Genomic DNA, 23,355 nt, shown 5'->3' with positions numbered 1-23,355 from the left:
ATTAAATAGTCTTCATCCTTATCATAGAGTGAGTCTAGGAACGGTCTTTGCCCTCCTTCATTCGTTGTGTGAGCTCAATGATGGAGATGTAAACTGGTCTAAATTGACAGCTTCATCGAAAAACTTATAGAAACCACTGTATCAAGCCCAGAAATCCTACCCCAGTAGAACAGATTTCAAGGAGGTTTGGTGCAGTAAAGGGACCAGGAAGCCATGCGCAGGGGCATTTCTAGGAATTGCTGGGGGCTACTTGGGCATCGGGGACGCTGTCCCTCTTGGCGTTTTCCATCCAATATATTAACATTAGTATAGTATATCCGATAGAATATTATTAGTACAGTATATCCGATAGTTTAGTATATCCGATGTATTAGTATTCCATCCGAGTACTGTATTAGCAAATGGAAATACAATACCGTTCTCGTTACTTTAACAAAGACCTTGTGCTTGAACAATGAGCATTGCAAGCGAACAGCATTTGCGGCCCCTTTGAGATCGATCATTTAATGTCCATTATTTTCTCTGCATATAGCATTGCTCTGCTATATTTTTTCGCTCAAATTACACACAATACAGTGAAACTCTCATTTAAATACAGTATAGACAAATTCGTTTGATTTTCGTCAGCGATGATGCCGTTCTACAACTTTGGAGCAGCTCTGTATTCTCACCAAACGTGTGCGCGAGTCGAGGTGGGCGGAGTTATCAAAACACAATGATTTTATTGGATGGCAAGAAGGACGAGGTTAACCAAGGAAAACTAAGCGAAAAAGGAAGCTACACTGCGTCACTCGGACGAGGGTAAGTGTTGTTACTAAAGGGAAGAATGAAAATACAGTCGACTTAACTAAACTAACAGAAATCAGTGAATAGGTGTACGGGATGTATGCCCAAAGGAGAAAATGAAGTTAAATTGATGCTGGTTTTGTGTCGGTTTTTCGGGGTTTTAAAATGAGATCTGTTTTCATGTGCGCGCCTGTTTCTTGTTAGTTTTTCAGCATATGTAGTTCTACACAAGCTTTGAATTGTTGAGTAAAAAAAAAAAAGGAAAACGTATGCAGCTCCTGTATATTGTTTTGATGTTGTGCGTTTTTTAGGTGCCGTGGCACTTACAAATTTTTGCGAAGTTCACGGCATAAAATTCCCAAGACGAACACGCTTTTTGGTCGAGACAGATTTGCAAAACACGACTAGACAACGACACGACCACACGAATCGAAATGTCCCCAAACTGGCACATAGCCTAAAGATACACACAGGAATTAATGTGTAGTAAGCGACTTTAAGCTCCCTAAGTGTGTATTCTGTCTGTCTGTCTGTCTGTCCCACGTCAATCTCGCCACACAGTCCTTTTTGTTGCTTAGCTTGCTTCTTCTGCACGCTGGTCCGTTTTGATCTTGGCTTCAGTTGACCTTAAAGAGCGCTAGTGCTAGGTGTCTCGTTTCAGCTGCCGTCTTGCCAAGTGAATGGGCATAGCTAACCTTATATTTTAAGTAGTTTGACCATTAGAATTCATTACAAACTGACCTTGTTAAGAAACTTTAAAATGCAATTGGTTCGCTTGAATGCGAGCATTTGTACATTGTTTAACGGATTTGCCTCTGTGTTTGCTTTCATTACCTTATGGAATCCTTCAGACGTTTCTTATTTAGTCTGCTGCTACAAAAGATCTGTTTTCCTCGTTTTTTCAAGTTAAACAATAGATCAGAGATAATGACAGCACTCATTACGTAATCTCGCTTTCTCCTGTTTCATTTTTCAAGTACAGTATATGCTAATACATGGCCAAAGCATCAACATACATCCATCCATCCATCCATTTTCCAACCCGCTGAATCCAAACACAGGGTCACGGGGGTCTGCTGGAGCCAATCCCAGCCAACACAGGGCACAAGGCAGGAAACAATCCTGGGCAGGGTGCCAACCCACCGCAGGACACACACAAACACACCCACACACCAAGCACACACTAGGGCCAATTTAGAATTGCCAATCCACCTAACCGGCATGTCTTTGGACTGTGGGAGGAAACCGGAGCGCCCGGAGGAAACCCACGCAGACACGGGGAGAACATGCAAACTCCACGCAGGGAGGACCCGGGAAGCGAACCCGGGTCCCCAGATCACCCAACTGCGAGGCAGCAGCGCTACCCACTGCGCCACCGTGCCGCCCCATCAACATACAGTATTTGACTAATGCTGTGTGTTTCTGCCTGGTAACTACTCTTAGGGGAGGCAAAGTAACCTTTCATTTTTTAAATGGAAATCTTCATGCAAATGGGAGTTGTGTAATTTATGAACACATTACTACTTTGTAGAGTGAACTTCATAAGATTAGAGGGCACCAAGTCAATGTATATTTTTCATCAATTAATTTTCCAATCAGCTGTTATTGAATTGTACAATGCATTTAATGACATCAGTAATGGAAAAAAATAGTTAAGCAATTGCCTTAACTATGTACTTAATCCACTTAGTTTTTTTTATGGTGATACAGTACTTTGTTATAAAACACAGTGAATGTGCCAAGATTAGAGAGCACCAAGTAAATACAAACGTTTTTCTTCTACCCACTTTTCAACCTGCTAATGTTTTTTTTTGTTTGTTCTTATTTTGTAATGGTTTCATGACATGAGTGACAGAAGTGTTCAACAATTGCCTTAACTATACAGTATAGTTATTTTGACAATGTTGGCATGGTGGCACAGTGGTATCGATGCTGCCACGAAGCAAGGAGACCCCTCTCCCTGTGTCTGTATGGGTTTCCTCCCACAGTTTAAAGACATGGCAGGTTAGATGGATTGGCGATTTTAAATTGGCCCTGGGTGTGTGTGTGTGTTCACCCTGTGATGGCCTTGCACCCTCTGCTGCCTGGGATAAGCTCTGGCACCCCCTGTAACCCTGTTCAGGACTAAGCTGGTTAGAAAATGGCTGACTCATGATTGATAGGTAGATCATTATTTATTAACTATTAAACGTTGTTATTTAACTAAACTATTTCTGAATGAGAAAAAAATAATCCATACAGTCATATAGCAGTCAAGACAATGACTTTGCAAGATGCAGAATATGATTGTAAACAGGGAATGATTTATCCATCCATCCATTATCCAACCCGCTATATCCCAACTACAGGGTCAAGGGGGTCTGCTGGAGCCAGTCCCAGCCAGCACAGGGTGCAAGGCAGGAAACAAACACTGGGCAGGGCGCCAGCCCACTGCAGGGTGCGCACACACACACACCAAGCACACACTAGGATCACCAATACACCTAACCTGCATATCTTTGGACTGTGGGAGGAAACTGGAGCACCTGGAGAAAACCCACGCAGACACGGGGAGAACATGCAAACTCCACGCAGGGAGGACCCGGGAAGTGAACCCGGGTCTCCTTACTGCGAGGCAGCAGCGCTGCCACTGCGCCACCGTGCCGCCCTGTTAATGATTTATAAAATTCGAAAATGATGGACGTGATGTCCTAGCTATCAGTGTGAAGAGTTCAGAGCTTTACACAAAGAAATGTGCGTTTCCATACACAACATGCTCCAGGCAATTTAATCCTCTTCAGAGTCATGTGAGGATGGAGCCTTTATTGTCAGCACTTTGGACAAGGCAGGAAGTTAGATACATTTTTAGATACATTATGCCTATCATTCATAAGTAAGCGCGATTACTATAGTGCTGGTCTGTCTTGTTTTGAACCGCAGTGGTCAGAATTTCACACAATAGTCCAAGTAGTGTTTTACAAGTGTATTATAGAGAGAACTTATTTCCATTGTGAAGGACGGCCGGCGTCTTTATCAGGCCAGGAAGACTTCAGGGTGGAAGGACATGGGGTGACAACTTATACAGAGCTTTATCTCAACACAAGACGCTAGATGGCAGTGAGCCCAGGCTCAGATTCCCACATGGGTGCCCACAGGGAATGTCGGGTATTGTAGTCCCAGAGGACAGCCTTGTTGGGTCCCGTTGGTGCTGCAGGATTGAGGAGTCCCTATGTTATGGGGTTTCCACCTCATCCAGAAGAACTTACAGACTACATATGCGGAAGATTGGAAGCATTTCCGGGGTGGCTTAAATAAAATGAGTTGCCTGCCTCACATCAGAGAGCCAGAGTCGTGAGGAGGAGTGGAGGAAGCAGTGACCTGCGAAAGAAGGAAGGAAAAGAGTTGTGCTTGTGCTGTACTTGTGCATATTGTGTATACATGTGGTTATAGGGGTGGGAAATGCTTATCAGGAAGAGTTTCCCACAAAAGATTCTTTGTCCGTTTAACTTGTATCTGTGCCTGTTGTGTTGGGTGTTTGGGGAGCTGGAGCGTCCCCTACTGTCCACACCATATACTGTATGTTTAACAGTTATAATAAAGACTATCATACTGTAAACATTTTTAGATGAGTCACCTTAAGTGTAGTTTATAGACTTTATCCATAGTTATTATACTGTATATGTAACAGTTTGGTTGATTTTATATGTCTGATGCCTCCCTAGGGGACATTATTAACTTGTGTGCTTATTACATACTAAGTTATTTGTGTGGGCAAGGTAGCTCAGAAGTTTAAAAAGTATATTTTATTGTAATTTTTGGATGTGATTTAGATGGCATCCCCTGAGATATCATCACTGTCATGGGGACACATGAAGGTCAAAGGCTGTGCTACTGCATATAAGGATTGTAAAGTCTGGCCTGGAGGGAGTCGTGCCTGGGATTGGAGAGAAACCGGTACTGATGTAAGTGAAAAAAGATCAAAACATTTGTCTACTTTCAGTAGCTTGACCTGAAGTAGTGTAAAGAACTAGAGTGGGAGAGCTAGAATAGATATATTCAATGATTGACTGGAACCCCATCCAGAACTGCTTTGTGTTTATTTCCACTGTTATAGATGCCGACCCATGTGTGGAAAAGTAAGTATAAAAAATGAATGAATAAAAGACTAGAAACTAATCATTCCCTGGTAAATTTGGCCATCAAGCTAAACTGAGTAACCTGACAAGAAAGGCCTTGTTCAGGAAGGTGAGCAAGAACCCAGTGGTCGCTGTAACTGAGATTCAGAAATCCTCTGCTGAGATGGGAGAAACTGTTGGAAGGACAGCGATCTCAACAGCACTCCATTAGCAATCTGGTGCTCATAGTACAGTGGCTAGAAAACAAAAGCCTTTCCTGAGTGAAAGGCAGATGAGGTTATTAAAGAACCCTCAGAGTATGAGGATGAAGAGTTCTGTTGTCAAAACTGCAAGGACTATGTCTGTCAAACACCAGGCACTGCTCATTGCCTGCCTTGCACAATCCTTAAGGTGAAGCAGTGGAAAGGATCATGCAGTAGGGGTGCTACTCAGCCGCTGTGATAGGGAGACTTGTCAGAATTGAAGGATGGATGAATGTAGCGAAATACAGAGATGTCCTTGATGAAAACCTGCTGCAGAGTCCACACCACCTCAGACTGGTGATGGTTTGCCTTCCAGCACGACGGTGACCTGAAGCATGCAGCTAAGACAATGCTGCAGTGGCTTTGGGACAAGTCTCTGACTCTCCTTGGATGGCTCAGTCAAAGCCCGGGCTTAAACCCCATAGGACATCTGTGGAGAGACATGAAAATGGCAGTTTATAGATTCTTTCCATCCAGTCTAATGTAGTTTGTGAGAATCTGCAAGGAACAATGGGATAAACTGCCCAAATCCTGGTGTGTAAAGCTTGTAGAGACCCAAGAAGGTCTCAAAGCCGTCATTGCTGCTAAAGGGGCATCTGCAAACTACTCAATTGAGGGTATGAATATTTAGAAATGAGAGATTTCAGTTTTTGATTTCACTTTGTCATTATGGGATATTTAGTGTAGACTGATGGAGAAAACTGTCAAATGTACCAATTTAAAACAAAATCTACAACACAATGAAGTGTGGGAAAAGTGAAGGGGTCAGAATACTTTCTGAATCCACCGTATAATTGTGGGGCAAATGGATAGCAAAGTTGATCTGCATTTATAACTTGGGAAAGTTTGCTTCCTGAACTTTATACAGAACCTTATTACATAGACTCTTCACGTAGCACAACACATTTTTGTCACTTAAATAAAAAGCCTCATGGTGTTTTACAGAATGTAGGTTTCATTATTTGCCAAGTGTCACAATTTTCTTTTTGTTTCCAAAAAAACCTGCCTCAGCTTCAAGAAACAAATTGATAAAAACTGATGTTAGCTGACGCCTTATTAGAATAACATGATTTTAAAATTCATCCTTGATTCCATAAAACCACCATAGAATCAGATTATATTCAGATTTGGTGAGATTTAACTAAAGCTGGGATGGAAATTGATACTCGAGAGTACTGTGTTCTGCGGTGGGCTGGCATCCTGCCCAGGGCTCGTTTCCTGCCTTGCACCCTGTGTGGGCTGGGATTGGCTCCAGCAGACCCCCATAACCCTGTAGTTAGGATATAGCGGGTTGGATAATGGATGGATGAATGGAGTACTGTGTTATTTTTCATGATACCAGAATGTCTGTAGTTGATGGCAATACTGGTCATTTTACAATACTCAGTACCTTTTGATAACATGGCAAAAATAGAAATCATATTGTTTTCTCTTTTTATTAAAGTGTCTCCATTATTGAAGTGAACAATATTGTGCTTATTTCCACATTACAATATAAAATATAAATACTAACAGTAACAACAACTGTCAAAATACCCAACTATAATTTAAATAATCAAATATTTGCATTCATAAATAACAAAATACAATGCAATGTTTATATTATTATTTGTGGCAGAGATGGGAACCCCCCCCCACCCCCAGTGTAACAATAAATGGGGAGTTTATAATCTTGAGGGGATTTCATTTGTGAAACCTCAAATGAGAAGAATTTGGGTCAAGGGTTTACTAATTATGTGTAAAAGTTAAGCACATTTGTTCCTTTATTGGTCTATGATGTCAATATTAATTTCAGTAAAAAAGAGAACGACAAACTTCGCTATATTATTTAATTAATATCTAATGTTTCAAAATATGGAAAAAAAATTGCAGCATTCTCATATCATGGGGTCTTTGGCAATTCTGATCCCAAGTTATAGCCCACTCTTCAGTAGAAGCCACTGAGGAAAGTTCACATTCAGACTTGTTGTGTTTCCGGTGCATACATTTACAGTTCAAAAAAGGTACGTAATGATAAGCGAAACAAACGCTTTGCATGAAATTGAATTGAATTTCCCAGCAGCAGTTGTACATGTAGTGAAATTTTGCTGTAATGAGCTCAGCAGTGTGTTTTGGTGCATCATCGTCCAACCCGCTATATCCTAACGCAGGGTCACGGGGGGTCTGCTGGAGCCAATCCCTGTCAGCACAGGGCGCAAGGCAGGAACAAACCCTGGGCAGGGCGCCAGCCCACTGCAGTGGGAGAATGTGCGGCATGTTATATTTAAAACAATAAAAAAAGGACTGCACTCCAGCGCCCATGGTGATGTGAGCGAGGGGCTAAAATAGAGTTGATTTCACCAGTATGGGGTATGAATTACAATAACACATAGATATACGGGTTATTTGTTTAATTCATTTAAATTGCTTTTACTGCTGTTATATATACATTTTAACTATTAACTTGGTATTTCCATGTTCTTTGAAGTGTTTTGTTGTATGGTTACAGCTAGCTTTACTTTGACAGAGACATTTTTCGTATTGCAACTGTTTATGGAAAAAAGCAGGAGAACATTTGGGAAGAGACAGTATGGCAGCAACTAAGAAAACCTCCTCAGCAGAATATTCTTTGAATTCTTTGTCCTTGTGGATGAACGAGATAAAGCACTGATGCTTTGGCCGTATGTGAAACAGTATGTTAGTGGGAAGTTCAACAGCCAGCGTACTGGAACCGAGGTGAGCAGGGCTGCACAGATCACCGTTTTCCCTGACAAGGTTTAATAATAATAATAATTCTTTGCATTTATATAGCGCTTTTCTCACTACTCAAAGCGCTCAGCAATTGCAGGTTAAGGGCCTTGCTGAAGGGCCCAACAGAGCAGAGTCCCTTTTGGCATTTTATGGGATTCGAACCGGCAACCTTCCGATTGCCAGTGCAGATCCCTAGCCTCAGAGCCACCACCCCATCTACACAAGGTTTCATTGTTCAAAAGCATCAACGAGTACGTCACTCCCTTTCTTACTGAAGGTCAAATGGACCAACCCGTGCTGCCTGCCATGACTGAGAACATGCTTACGTTTTATTAGTTGGTGCAACTATAAATTTAATCATTTAAAACGTTCAATAATTATGTATGATTTAATAAGATAACATTTAAAACTTTAATAACAATAACATGGTTGACATAAATGTCATGGGTGATGGGATGATATAATGTTAAATACATAAGAAAAACTAATAACATTTTTGTCACTTACATCAGGGGTTTTCCAATTCCGTCCTGGGGCTCCCCTGTGGCTGGTGGTTTCCATCCTAATCAATTTATTTTAATTGGACTCCTCCATTAATTAATGTGATCCACATTCCTGAAAGCACTGCATATTGTTGAGGGGTCTTGGCTAACGTGCCCCTTCAGTCTTCCATGGATGATGGGTAACACCTTGAGACTGGCAGGCTAGAGGGTTAAGCCTGAATTTAAAAAAAAGAAAGAGGGGTCCTCCAGTTACTGAGGGATCACACTGCTCAGGCTCCTTGGGAAGGCCTGTACTGGACTACAGGAGTGAGGCCACCATCCACTAGCTTTGAGCAATACGGATTTGAGTGCTGACCATAGCCGTGGACCTACTCTGTACCCTTGAAAAGATACTTGAGGGTTTCTGGACTTTTTATGACCAGATATGCTGTGCTGTCTTGTTTAAGGTGCCACTGCTGCATGCCATGTGCTCCCAGTATTTGCAGTGTGACAGTTGTGTTCTCATACTTGCTCCAGTCCATCTAGTATGGATGTTGAACTTTACCAGGGGTGTTTCTGGTCTTCTGTCCCGTTCTTGATTTCCTTTGATAGGATATCAGTGGGCAGCTGAGGCTTGGAAAGTATACAATTTGGGCACCTAAGGGTTGTAGTCTGCTGTTCACAGATAATAGGACTTCCTGGCTTCATCAGACTTCATTAGAACCTCCAAATCTGAGGTCATGGCGCTCTTCCACTAAATAGTGGCATCTTGTCTGCCGACACAGTGTGGGTATCTACCCCAAGTGGAGGACTACAGGAGTTCAAAAATCTTTTTTTTTTTTTGTCTATCAGTTGATTCCAGGGCTCCTAGATGTAGGAATATGAGTGGTAGTGACAGTTCATAATTATTGTATTACTCATATTTTTGTATAAATGTCCAATAAACAGAGATATGATAGGCACAATTAATCAGCAGCTCTAGTCGGGGTATACTAAAGTAGTGAGTCTTCAGGCTGGATTTAAAAGCGTAGACTAAAGGGCATCTAATATATTAGCAGGCAGATGGGGGGGTCCTGTAGCTAAAGGCTTGACCTCCCAGTTATTTTATAAATCCTTGGAATCTTCTTGAGGCCGGCATTTTGAGATCTTGGTGTGTGCTTTGGTTTGTAAGTCATGATAAGGTCAGTTAAGTAAGCAGGGCCTTGGCCATGTCAGGTTTTATATGCAAGAAGGAGGATTTTGAAATCCCCTCTGTGCTTAACTTGAAGCCAGTAGCTTTTGTGTGTTTCCTACTTTCTAGTTCTTGTAATGATTCTTGTAGCAGTATTTCGAATTAACAAAGATTTGAAGAGCCAGTACATAACACATTGCAGTAGTCAGTCCAACTAGAAATAGATGCACGGGTTAGTTTTCAGTATCCTTCATTTTTAGAAAAGATGTTAAGGTCTTTCCAATATTTTTAAAATAGGAAAAAAAAAGAACATGTTCTGGGTAGTTTTGTAAGGTGCATTTTCAAAGACAGATCCTAAGGTTGTGTGCTAATTCAGCAAAACCAGTTACAGTCCAGAACTCCACACCACCTGCGAATGTCCAGCCTTTTGTGTGTGAGGGCCCAGTCGCTCCAGCAGTAACAGCACATACCACGCAGATGCGACTTTGAAACGATCAACCAAACCGGGATAGCGGGATTTGTGCCATGTGCACTCTGTCCATACTGTACGTCCGTATTTTTTAAACCCTTGATAATGGCATCCACAGTCAATAAACTTAGTAGTGTGCAAAGAATGAAGAGCAGTGCTGTTCTAATAGAAACTTGTGACATGGAAAAGTCTACAGTTTATAATATAAAAAAGGCAAAGAGTACAATTCTAGAATTCACAGCCTTGTCTGAGTCTTACAACAAAATTGATGAAAGAAAAAGATTACATAACACAAAGTAATGGGGTGCAGAATGTGTTTTAAGGAGGGATGGCAATTTGTGGGATGATGCTTCTTACCAAACAGCAAATGAACATCAAATCAAACTGTCCACTTAGTGATGGATGACTGGGGAATTTCAAGGCTTGTCATGGTGTTAGACAGGCGCAGACGAAAATAGAAACAAAATAGAATTCAACATTTAAAAAAGCACCATTGTAAATGCTTATCATGTCTCCTTTCAGCACCATCCAGGAGTGCAGCCAGCAGACTTGGACGAGGTCTTGAGAAAAGGAGTGGAGATTCTCATTATTGGACGTGGAATGAGCGAAGCTTTACAGGTGGGGGAAACACAATCTGCACCCAGTACATCTGAATAATTCTACACTTTGTGCTACTACTTTATTGTAGTTTAATTTTTAACTTTCCTGACCCATGAATTCCAGTTCAAGGTCCCAGAGAACTATCCCTGTTCCACATTACATAAAAGAGTGTCCATCACACTCCTGCATTGCCAGTTTAGAGTTGTCGTGCAGCCTAATCAGCAAGCTTTTGGGATGTTGGCGGATGTTGAAGGCCCAAAGAAAACACAAACAAACCGAGGGAAACCAAGTATTTGCTCAGAGGGGTCTGGCCACGCGGCTGGAGAGATGTGAAGCAGCAGCACTAACCGCTGCACCTCCATACCACCCCAATTTTAATGGAACGTGTGTCCTGACTGTGAAGACCGTGAACAGTACTGTGTACGTGTGATAACAAACCTGACCTTAAAAAGAAATTGAAAGCAAAATCGAGGGGTTCCTGTAAGTCAAGGGTCATATGGAAAAATACAAATAAGAACAGCTCTCACAGTACAAACTAAGTCTGCTTTCCATACGAGAATTCTATAGTCCTGCTCCTCCTTACTCAGAGACAGCTTGGAGCTCCCAAGGTAAAAAATATAGGAATTAGTTATTTTGTTATGATTTGAGAATTATGAGATACTCTGTTTATTGAAAGAATGGGCAAAGCACAGCCAGTTACTGAATCCCTTTAAGCCAGTTACACTGCATTAAGTAATACAATGTCAGTCAGTCATTCTCCAACCCGCTATATCCTAACACAGGGCCATGGGGGTCTGCTGGTGCCAATCCCAGCCAACACAGGGCACAAGGCAGGAACAAATCACGGGCAGGGCGCCAGCCCACCGCAGGACACACACACACACACTAGGGACAATTTAAGATCGCCAATACACCTAATCTGCATGTCTTTGGACTGTGGGAGGAAACCCATGCAGACACGGGGAGAACACGCAAACTCCATGCAGGGAGGATATGGGAAGAGAACCCAGGTCTCCTAACTGCGAGGCAGCAGCTCTACCACTGCGCCGCCACAATACAATGTCCTGTCACTAAAAATAACAGGCAACTGGAATCTATATGTAGACACGGTACGGGGTAAGCACTGAGCCTTCAGTCCCCAACCTGAGGATTCAGACACACGTCTAGTGTTCCCTCAATTTTTATTTATTTTATTGAGTACTTACTGTTTAAGGTCAATTTATTCTGTCTTTGGTGCTGTGGTGGTCCCCCGTGGACTTTCAGGCACCATAGGTACATTGTCATGCAGTTTAGAGGGAACATAAAACATAAGAATGCGTTACCAGTGTTTAAAGTGGAACACAAAAAATACCAATTGACATTCAACTCTCAGTACTTGCTGTCTTTTGGGTTTAAACATGGCCTAGTAACACAGTATAGTTTTTATTTAACTTTGCAAATAAAATAAACAAGCCTTCATGTTTTGGTCAGATAGTCTACTGTGTCATGAAAGAATCAGTTCGTCCAATGTAAAAGTAAAAAAAAAAAAAAAAGGAACAATTCCGACTGGAGTGTCAGTAGGCTTTGCGCCCTATGAACCAAGTTACCCAAACACTTCAGTTATTATTCACCGCTCTCGTGCTGATCTTCCTGATCATAAAATGGGTTCTTACGATAGCAGTTGATGAGAGGGAGTGTGCACTGACCCACCACACAGTGGAAACTGACAGGAAGAATGCCCAATTAATTGCAGAGTAGCGGTATTTGAGGGTTCCTCTAGAATGCCTCTTCCTCCTGCACAATTTGGCTCAAAAACTAATCAGCACATCGTCATTGCATAACAGGCTTAACCATTTTAGATCTAGACTGTTCTCAAGGAACTGATGACACACACCCATCATCGAGATATTGATGTTTTCGGTATCACAGGACACCTAGAACAGAGAGATCTGTTGAAAACTGGAGATTGAAATTTTTGACCAATCTAAAGCTTTCGCTCCTCTCCCAGAGATGTTAGGTTAGGGCGGGGAGGACTCAAGGCCGACTTTTATTTATTTTTTTTCCTTTTTCTTCTCTTATTAAGAATTATCAGTTAGTTGTCAGTCCTCTGGTTATGTTTGCTTCATGTACTTAGCATTCTGCCTTAAAGAAAATGCGTAACTGTTTTGTTTTGTCAGTTTGTCAATCAAGATGTATATTTTGCACAACATGCAAAACAAATTAGCACAGAAAAAAATGGAGCAGTTTCTTTTTTTTTTTTTTAAATAGATGGAAATTCTTACTGGCTCATGCTGTCTTGATGAGTTAAAAAAAAAAATTAAAAGTAAGTAAAAGCAAGAAACAAGTGAGACAGACGGTGGGTTCATCTCATTTGTTGTGCAACATGCGCCATTGGGCTCAGACATACCCCAGAGTCCGTGCTGCTCGCTTTTACATTCTGGGAGGTGGCACAGGAGCCATTGTGCCTACTTGTAGCTGTCACCCCGCAGTACCCCACATTCCAGCACTAGGCCCACTCACCTTCACACCATTCATGTACCCCCTTGGACTTTGTTCTTCATATTTGAACCATTCTGTGTATCTCTTTACTTTCTCTTGTCTGTACAGTGCCTCACTGCTCTATCTATTTATATGGATCTGATTACTTACAATTAACTACTCAGATACTGACATTTGTCCAGTGAATTGAAATTTAAGTACTTCAGGTCCAGTGAATAACCTGAAATGGTGCAAAGGCAAGCAATAAACTGACAAAGGTTTAAAAAAAACAACTTACAGCTTTTCTGCAGCAATGAAAGTTAACTAAACCTTGAGAGTTGATGCTGGCAGTTCCTACAGGTGTCCAGACCTTTACTTATAACCCCAACTGTGTTGCTACACCTTTTGAAGTAAAATGTGGACAGTACTTCACCACAGCAAGTAGGATATTTCTGTTGTAATGGTGAGAAAAAGGAAAATAACAACGATGGACAGATCATTGTAACCCTTAGAAATGTAGGGCTTTCCTTTTGAGAAATTGCAAGGAAAGCCATGCAGCAGACAGGCGTCTGGCTATGGTAATTTGATCCCAAGACATTCGAACTGTAAAACTGCACGCCTTGACACTTCAAAGTTATAGTATAGGCAGTACTTGCAAAGCAAGAATAGCATCAAGTCCTTCAGCAGTGGTCAGAATCTGATTCGAGCATAACGATGCATAAAGATGAGCTGTGACATGTAATACAAATAACCAATCGTAGACAACCCTGAATCTCAGCTCTCCAATCATCTTGAGCCCTTTACTGTACGTGGCTCAATGGAGGTGGGATCTTTGATAAAAACAAATTCATTAAACTCAGCATATGTGGAATTTGCATATTTTACTAATTAAATTGAGCAGACAACATAGAAACAATTTATTTAAAGGAAGACACACTTGTCCATGTAAAAATAGCATTACAGTAATCCCTCCTCCATCGCGGGGGTTGCGTTCCAGAGCCACCCGCGAAATAAGAAAATCCGCGAAGTAGAAACCATATGTTTATATGGTTATTTTTATATTGTCATGCTTGGGTCACAGATTTGCGCAGAAACACAGGAGGTTGTAGAGAGACAGGAACGTTATTCAAACACTGCAAACAAACATTTGTCTCTTTTTCAAAAGTTTAAACTGTGCTCCATGACAAGACAGAGATGACAGTTCCGTCTCACAATTAAAAGAATGCAAACATATCTTTCTCTTCAAAGGAGTGCGCGTCAGGAGCACAGAATGTCACATAGATAGAGAAAACAATCTCTAGCAAACAAATCAATATGGCTGTTTGGCTTTTAAGTATGCGAAGCACCGCCGGTACAAAGCTGTTGAAGGCGGCAGCTCACACCCCCTCCGTCAGGAGCAGAGAGAGAGAGAGATAAAAAAGTCAATACGTGCCCTTTGAGCTTTTAAGTATGCGAAGCACCGTGCAGCATGTCGCTTCAGGAAGCAGCTGCACAGAAGGTAGCAACGTGAAGATAATCTTTCAGCATTTTTAGACGAGCGTCCGTATTGTCTAGGTGTGCGAACAGCCCCCCTGCTCAATCCCCCTACGTCAGGATCAGAAAAAGTCAGCGCAAGAGAGAGAGAGAGAAAAGTAAGCCGGGTAGCTTCTCAGCCATCTGCCAATAGCGTCCCTCGTATGAAATCAACTGGGCAAACCAACTGAGGAAGCATGTACCAGAAATTAAAAGACCCATTGTCCGCAGAAATCTGCGAACCAGCGAAAAATCCGCGATATATATTTAAATATGCTTACATATAAAATCCGCGATGGAGTGAAGCCGCGAAACGCGAAGCGTGATATAGCGAGGGATCACTGTATTGCTTTTGATTGACTTGTGGGTTGATTGTAACATACACAAACAACTTTGAAATATGGCGGTGTCCTGCTGCTGGAACACGTCGTGCCACTACTAGTAATACAACACAAACTCCTATAACTTTGGACTGTGGGAGGAAACCACATGAACAGGCACAGAACATGGAAACTCTATGCAAGGATTACTCAGGATATGAACCGCAATCTCCTTGTTGCAAAGCGGCGCCACTACCACTGCACCATCCATGCGGTTTTCAACAACATTTAATGTTTCCATAAATTCCTACTTGATACATTCTCTCTTAAGGTAGATTTTGTGTTCAGCTAGAAACGGTCTATCAGAGTCACTAAAAGTTTTTCAGGAAACCAAACATTTTTCAAAAGTTTTTTTGTAGTGTAGGGGTGGGCAGATTCAGTCCTGGAGGGCCGCAGTGGCTGCAGGTTTTTGCTCCAACCCAATTGCTTAATAAGAAGCCCTTATTGCTCAAGTAACACTTCAGCTTCACTTCAGTTGTCTCGCTTGTTATGATTTTGAACCCTTATTGCTTATTTTAGTCTTAAACAGCTGTCTTCTTGGTTTTTAATTGCTCCTAATTAGCAATAACATGCAAATGACAAAAGAGACCAGCATTTCTCCATTTAGCTTGTTTTTACATTTACACCTGTGTGTATTTATCACGCACTATTTGGTTTAATTTAATACTTGGAAGGAAAGTGAAGAGAAAAAAGTGAAGCACTGAGAATTACTCATCTGTTTTAGACTTCAAATCATTTGGATGATATCCTTAGAAAGGAAAATAAATCTAGGATATGAGAATGACCTGACATGGCAGAGTTAAAGCACTAGCAAGCCATGAAATTAAATAATTGACAAGGATTGTTTTTTAATTAAGCAACTGGGTTGGAACAAAAACCTGCAACCACTGCGGCCCTCCAGGACTGAATCTGCCCACCCCGGTGTAGTGTAACCAGAACACTTGAAAAAGCAGAATCAGAGTCATCATAATGATGATGAAAATCTTAAAAACAAACAAAGGTAAAAAAAAAAAAATCTATATAAACACACCGAAACGCTTGCTCAATTCTAATAAAATTTAGCATAACCCATTTTTGACATTTCTAGTATGAAGCCTGGCATAAGGAAGTGTTTTCCTCAGCAGAATCCAAATGTGGTCAACTGTGTTTTTTTTGTTTCGATTTCAGGCATGTTGTTCAAACACCCACAAGATCACCCTCATCTAGCCGCTTCTGTTCAGATTTCAGGAATTTCCTATCTGTGGACACTGCAGTTCAACTATCCATATTTTTCCATACACCTCCCCTTTTTATTTCTTTGCAGAATTAGAAAGTTAAATTTACTGCAGTTGTTTTATTGTATTAATAAGAGAAGATTCCTAAACAACAAAATTAATACATTTTAATAACTTGTAAAATGTTGTCTTCTTTTTTTCTTTTACTAGGTGCCTGTAAATACACTAGACTATATAAAGAAGCAAGGAGTGAATGTTAAAGTGTTTCAGACAGAGAAGGCGGTCAAGGAGTACAATGATTTGGCTTGCCAGGGTCACAAAGTCGGAGGGGTCTTTCATTCAACATGCTGAGGAGTTGAAAAGAAAAAATGCTGCTTACAAACATCTCCTGCATGTGCAAAAATCAAAATTCATTTCAAGGCAAGCAAAATGCACATTAGATTTTTTTTAGTTTGTTAATGTATCTGAAAAAATGTAATTTCTCAAAGTGATCTGTGTATTTAATGTCTCTGCAGAACAGCCACCTACACTGGCAGAGTAAAGTGAGGATCTAAGGGACATCTTTGAATTTAACTTTACACAGTAAACATGCAATGTCAAGTTACATTATTTAACATTCTAGAATCGAACCCTTTCACTTTAAAGATTGCTGGGCTCATCAAACACAAGGGGCAAAAGGATATAAAAAAAAAAAAAAAAAAACGAACAAAATGAAGTGTGCTGTGTAGTGAAAAACATTCATTTAATTCTGTCACTGCTAATGTAAGAATAAAATGTGTGTGTGCGTGGAGAATATAATGGCCACAATATAAACGAGGGTATTGAGAGAGCAAAGTATTGTTTATCATACAGGAGAAAAGAAGTCCATGTTGACTTTTTTGTTTGGTAATTCTTTAAATGTGATCACCACACAAATGCTTACCGTCTGTGATGTTTCAGCAATAAAACTCAGTGCCCAGGCTCTCCATGCGTTTGTCATCTCATTGTTTCTGTAAGGCCGATTCTTGCTAAAGCTGCCTGTGTATGCTCTTTAGCCAATGTCACAGTTCACTTCAGGAATGTGCTTAAAAATACAGCATTTTGATTTTAATATGTTTCATCTCTCACATTGTTTTATGATTCTAAGAAAGCAATTCAATGATTAAGAAAGTTTAGAAAAAAGTAACCACTTAAGTTTATTTTACAAAATTTACAAGAAACAAAACAACGCTATGTCTGGTATGTTTTCCAAGTCTCCGTTATGAGGATGAAGACTTGTCAGCGCCTGGCTGGTTTAGGCATTATGTACACTTTGACAGGTTTGCTGAGAGGAATACTTCCCTCAATGCAGTTCTCAGTAGCTTGGAGGACTTCAGTGCTGTCATTCCAAGCTGACTTAGGAGAATTTATTTGGCATTTGCTAGAGTTGTATGCTAAATGAAGCTGGACGTCAATCTGACAAGGCTCTGTAAGAAAAGTGAAAAAAAAGAAGAGCGTCATTTAATTTATCAAGTACTCAAAACAGCCACATACTGCATCTAAACAAAGGCTTTATATATTCAATGAGACAAAGGGTCGACTAATTTTAAGCAGGTTGAGTCAAATGAAGAAAATATTGCTTCAAGGTAACTTCATAGGTTATAATATGGCCTCCATCTTGTGTCCACTGGCACCACGAAAACCACAAACACAACACAAACCTGAATTGAATAAGCGGGTTAGAAAATGGATAGAGTGGCAAGTTAATGCTGTTAAAAACTACTCAAGCAACCACCAACAGTAAAATCTCAGGATGAAATACAGCCACATTTTCAGGTATGTTCACATGTAATGTGCTTATTGGGACAGTCATGTCTGTCTGCCCGCATACAACACGATGCACTCCGGTGGGCCAATTTTGTGGAAATTCAGCACACTCATTGTTGAAGGAAATTTGTCATGAAAGTTCAACTTCATTGACATATCCTGAACAGATGACACAATTTTAAAATTTCAAAATCTCTCATTGAAAAGCTTTGGCAAATTTGCAAACATGTCTTTGTCTTAAAATGGAAACATCCTGTGTGACTTAAACTACAAATCACTGTTTCAATTTTAACATGACAGTGTTTACACCAACTTGTACAGTTTGAATATTTTCCACTTTTTCACTTCCAATAGCTGTTACTGATGGCAAACAGATCCCCAATACAAGCTTATGAAATACCAGCAGACAGACTGCACAAGTATGAACTCGCAGTTATTGGCTGCTTGAGGATGCAAGACTGCAATCCTCTGTTGGCATGTCCAGCTGGGTGCCCTGGAAACCTCAGCATCACCAAGGTATATCTGCTTTATAAAAGTCTTCCTAGCTGCTTCACTGCAAGCAGAAAAGAACCAGGGCACCAGTACTGTATTTGACACCTCCTCATTCTTCAAGTCACAACAAGTAATAAAAATTGATCTTCCTAACCGTAAAAGTACAAAATGCAAGCAAGGAAAACAAAAGGTCCTGTAGATATGAGTGAAATGCCCTGTGGCATATAAGATGTTGTGCACACAGAGCAAATGAACATTTACTTAGTATTTATCTTATACTTAACGAACCTCACAACTCCATTATCTGCCGAATATAATGAGTCACAATTTTATGTGTAATAGTGTGCTTAAAACTCCAACTGATAAAGCTTAAGAATTTATGTTAAACTGCAGCAGCATTGCCAAGAAGACCAAGAAGTAGACAAGAGCAGAGTACTACCACTTATTTGTTTCCACATCAGCCACTGTGAAGAATCACATTTGTCCATTTGTGAAAGTGTTTTTTTTCCCCATGCCCTTATCCCTCTCTGATAATGATGAATTAAAGCAGGCATTAAACAAATGAGGATGGGCTTTATGAGTGGGCATACATATTTCACAAGTGTCCTAGTTTGGGACTTTGAAAATCTGGTCACCCTGTAATTTAGCATAAAAGTGCCACATTCATCTGATATCCAAAATGGTCCCTCGTGGACATAACTTTTTCCTTTCACTTCTGTTTTTCCTTAGCATTCATCATAACTGAATAACTTTACAACTCCCATTTCATGAAAATTCAAAACAGATATGCTCAAGCAAATTTGGATTATTCTTTTTAGGTTATTTGTATTTGTACAGTATGTGAATATGGTGTGTGTGTTTATGTGTGAGAGAGAGTGATCTTTGAGATGGACTAGAGGCTCGCCTAGGCCTGTATTCATCCTTTTGCCCAATCCTGTTCAGATTGCCTTTGGCCCCTGCAACCCTCAAATGGAACCAACCTGCTAAGCTCAGTTCTGTAGGGCAAAGTGGGCACTGCCACCAAAGTTATTAATAAAGTAGATTTGATAGAGATACAGACATGCAGCTTGCAATCCAAAGTAAGGGACCAAACTCTTTGAACCAGGACCAGCCACATCTGATGACGAAGGTGTAAATCAGAGTTGAACTGACATCTGCAGAGGCCGCTATTGAAACTTCTTAAGCCAGAAGATGCAAAATGGACTCAAGCAAAACAAACAGCTGAAAAATCAATAACAACTGTGATGGACAAAATAATGCAAGTATGGGAAGGCACTGGTTTTGTAACTGGAGTGACTTTAATCCAATCAAGAGAGATCCCACCTTCCTTCATAAACCAGTTACACTAATCTAATCTAGGATTTTGTGAACAGTGTCACTGTACTCCCTGGAGCATCCCTCGGGGCAGATGGGATGAAATCTAAGTAATCAACACAGACCTTCAGTGTTAATGTTTGCAGTGCACCGTCTGTTTCAAAATATATGTAAAATGCATTGCATTTGTCATTCCAACAGATGGTGCATCACAAACATTTGTAGTAATGCATTTTATCCTGTACTGAATGGCGGGTAATGGAGACATAGCAACCAGACGGACACACAGACATTTATCCTTTTCTTAAGATGGATTACCAGCATTGCTGAAGGCAAAACTGGTAATTTAATTAACCACGTTAAATCGCTCAGCATTCCCTACAGTCCACTAAGGTCTACAGTGCCTGCATGGTCCTTTAACACTCCTGAATGTAAGTCATGCGTTATGTTTTCAGAGTTGTTCTTTTATTGATTAGTATGGCTCTTCAAGTATCCTAGAATGCTCTGAGCTAAATTCAGATAGAGGGCATGCATCCTAAGGAAAACATTTTTATTATAAATACAGTACAGTAAACAAGAAAAGGAAAATTATTTTCAATTATGTTCAATATTTCCATTGGTATGAATTGCTCTCTCACGGGAGAAATTTTGAAAAGTAACAGTTTTTGTTTAATTTTAAAGTTAGTTATTTCAGGGTCATCCCAACGTGTATGATCTTAGTCATTGTTGATTTACACATCAATGTATTATGTTTGGGCTAATTAATATAAAAAAAACCCACAACACACACAGAACATCAGCAGTGTAATGGCATACAAATGCTGTGCAAAAATTTTTTTCTTTTAATAACATTTGCAGAGCCACTGCAAGTCCAAACATTTATTTCAATTAAAAGTTTCATGAGAGTAAAATCCATACTACAATACTAAAAAAATGTGAGATTTAGCTAACGAGAAAGTGGCAATACAAGCCTTCTGTGATCCTGGGAAATGTGAACTCACTACCAAATAAGACTGACGAACTGGCTGCGCTGGTGAAAAATGTCAGGACCTACAGAGAATGCAGTTTGTTGTGTTTTTGTGAAACGTGGCTAACAACTAACATCCCAGATGCTAACGTGGAGTTACCCAGGTTTAGCACAGTTAGAGCAGACAGAGACGCAAATGCCTGTGGGAAGTGGAAAGGAGGAGGACTCGCTCTCTATGTTAATACAAGATGGTGCAACTCTGGAGATGTAAACGTCAAAATCTCCACTTGCTGCAGGGACATCGAACTGTTGGCCGTAAGTCTACATCCCTATTACTTACCCAGAGAGTTTGGACACGTCATTGTTGTTATTGTGTACATCCCTCCTCGGGCAGATGTGGAGATAGCGGGTGACATCATCCATTCTGCTGTTGCTAAACTACAAACACAGCACCCCGAGGCACTTGTGCTAATCGCTGGAGACTTTAACCATGTGACGCTGGACAAAACATTACCTGCCTTCTCCCAGTATGTGGATTGTAACACCCGGGGAAATAAGACTATTGACCTACTTTAGGCAAACGTTAAGGACGCATACAGCGCCACCCTGCTGCCTGCACTTGGGAAAGCAGATCATAACCTGGTTCTGCTTCAGCCTCACTACAAACCAAGGGTGAGAGAGCTACCCACAACCACACGCTCATTCAGGACGTGGTCCCCTGAGGCAGAGCAGGCTCTGAGAGACTGCTTTGGAACTATGGACTGGGATATCCTGCAGGGATCATATAGTGAGAACATTGAGGAGGTTGTTGACTGCACTACGGACTACATCAACTTCTGTATGGACATTGTAGTTCCAGTAAGAACAGTACGCTGCTATGCTAACAACAAGCCATGGATTACAAGTGACATCAAAGGCCTTTTGAACTAGAAGAAAAGGGCTTTCAAAGGCGATGATCAGCATGAGCTCAAGCGCATGCAGAAGGAAGTCCGAGTCCAGCTCAGGGCGGCAAAAGAGCAGTACAGGAAAAAGCTGGAGCAGAAGTTCCAGAATAACAGCATGAAGGAAGTGTGGGATGGGATGAGGATCATCACTGGCTGCAGCTCGAAGCGGGGTGCCACCATCGAGAGAGATGTGGAAAGAGCAAACCAGATGAACAACTTCTTTAACAGGTTTGACCACCCTAACCCACTCTTATCTCATTGTACTGCATCCTCCACCCATCCTTCTGCTGATACCAGCATAGGAGAGAGTTTTCCCCCCACCCACAATTACAGCAGCCCAGGTAAGCAAAGAGCTAAGGAGACATCGTGCCAGCAAAGCAGTGGGTCCAGATGGAGTATCGCCACGACTGCTGAAGGCCTGTGCGTTGGAGCTAGGGAGTCCTCTATAGCGCATCTTCAACCTGAGCCTGGAACACGGGAGAGTCCAGAGGCTTCGGAAAACATCTTGCATCACCCCAGTCCAAAAGGTATCACGTCCTAGTGAGCTGAATGACTTCCGGCCTGTTGCTCTGACGTCACATGTGATGAAGACCATGGATCAGCTGCTGCTTCACCACCTGAGGCCGCAGGTCTGCCACGCCCTCAACCCTCTGCAGTTCGCATACCAGGAGAAGGTGGGAGCAGAGGATGCCATCATCTATATGCTACACCGATCCCTCTCCCACTTGGACAGAGGCAGTGGTGTTGTAAGAATTGTGTTTCTGGACTTCTCTAGCGCCTTCAACACCATCCAACCTCTGCTCCTTAAGCTGACATAGATGGGAGTAGATTCATACCTAGTGGCATGGATCGTGGACTATCTTACAGACAGACCTCAGTATGTGCATCTCGAGAACTGCAGGTCTGATACTGTGGTCAGCAACACAGGAGCGCCGCAGGGGACTGTACTTTCTCCGGTCCTGTTCGGCCTATATACATCGGACTTCCAATACAACTCGGGAGTCCTGCCACGTGCAAAAGTTCGCTGACGATACTGCTATCGTGGACTGCATCAGGAGTGGGCAGGAGGAGGAGTATAGGAATCTAATCAAGGACTTCGTTAAATGGTGCGACTCAAACCACCTACAACTGAACACCAGCAAATCCAAGGAGCTGGTGGTGGATTTTAGGAGGCCCAGGCCCCTCATGGACCCCGTGATCATCAAAGGTGACTGTGTGCAGAGGGTGCAGACCTATAAATACCTGGGAGTGCAGCTGGATGATAAATTGGACTGGACTGCCAATACTGATGCTCTGTGTAAGAGAAGACAGAGCTGACTATACTTCCTTAGAAGGCTGGCGTCCTTCAACATCTGCAATAAGATGCTGCAGATATTCTATCAGACGGTTGTGGCGCGCGCCCTCTTCTACGCGGTGGTGTGCTTGGGAGGCTGCACAAAGAAGAGGGACGCCTCACACCTAGACAAACTGGTGAGGAAGGCAGGCTCTATTGTAGGCACGGAGCTGGACAGTTTGACATCTGTGGCGGAGCGACAGGCGCAGAGCAGGCTCCTGTCAATCATGGAGAATCCACTGCATCCACTGAACAGTATCCTCTCCAGACAGAGGAGCAGCTTCAACGACAGACTGCTGTCACTGTCCTGCTCCACTGACAGACTGAGATGATCATTCCTCCCCCACACTATGCGACTCTTC

At 41.6% G+C, this 23,355-nt stretch overlaps 2 protein-coding genes across 2 annotated transcripts in view; one reads left to right on the top strand and one right to left on the bottom strand.

The window, feature by feature from the left end:
* The first annotated feature begins 677 nt into the window (after positions 1 to 677).
* aamdc (adipogenesis associated, Mth938 domain containing) lies at positions 678 to 16,900 on the top strand. Its single transcript, XM_028800366.2, has 4 exons — positions 678 to 801; positions 4,596 to 4,727; positions 10,518 to 10,613; positions 16,369 to 16,900. The coding sequence occupies exons 2-4, from the start codon at positions 4,596 to 4,598 to the stop codon at positions 16,507 to 16,509; spliced, it is 369 nt and encodes a 122-aa protein (XP_028656199.1). The 5' UTR covers positions 678 to 801; the 3' UTR covers positions 16,510 to 16,900.
* A 414-nt stretch (positions 16,901 to 17,314) lies between these two features.
* ints4 (integrator complex subunit 4) overlaps positions 17,315 to 23,355 on the bottom strand; it is a 55,209-nt gene continuing 49,168 nt past the window's right edge. Inside the window, exon 23 of the mRNA XM_028800365.2 lies at positions 17,315 to 17,603. Within this exon, the coding sequence (XP_028656198.1) occupies positions 17,416 to 17,603 (188 nt within the window). The 3' untranslated portion in view covers positions 17,315 to 17,415. The remainder of the gene's footprint in view (positions 17,604 to 23,355) is intronic.

This window comes from Erpetoichthys calabaricus, chromosome 4, assembly GCF_900747795.2.
Source record: "Erpetoichthys calabaricus chromosome 4, fErpCal1.3, whole genome shotgun sequence".
NCBI lineage: Eukaryota > Metazoa > Chordata > Cladistia > Polypteriformes > Polypteridae > Erpetoichthys > Erpetoichthys calabaricus.
Note: the sequence above shows the minus strand (reverse complement) of the source record. Positions and strands in the feature narration are given on the sequence as shown.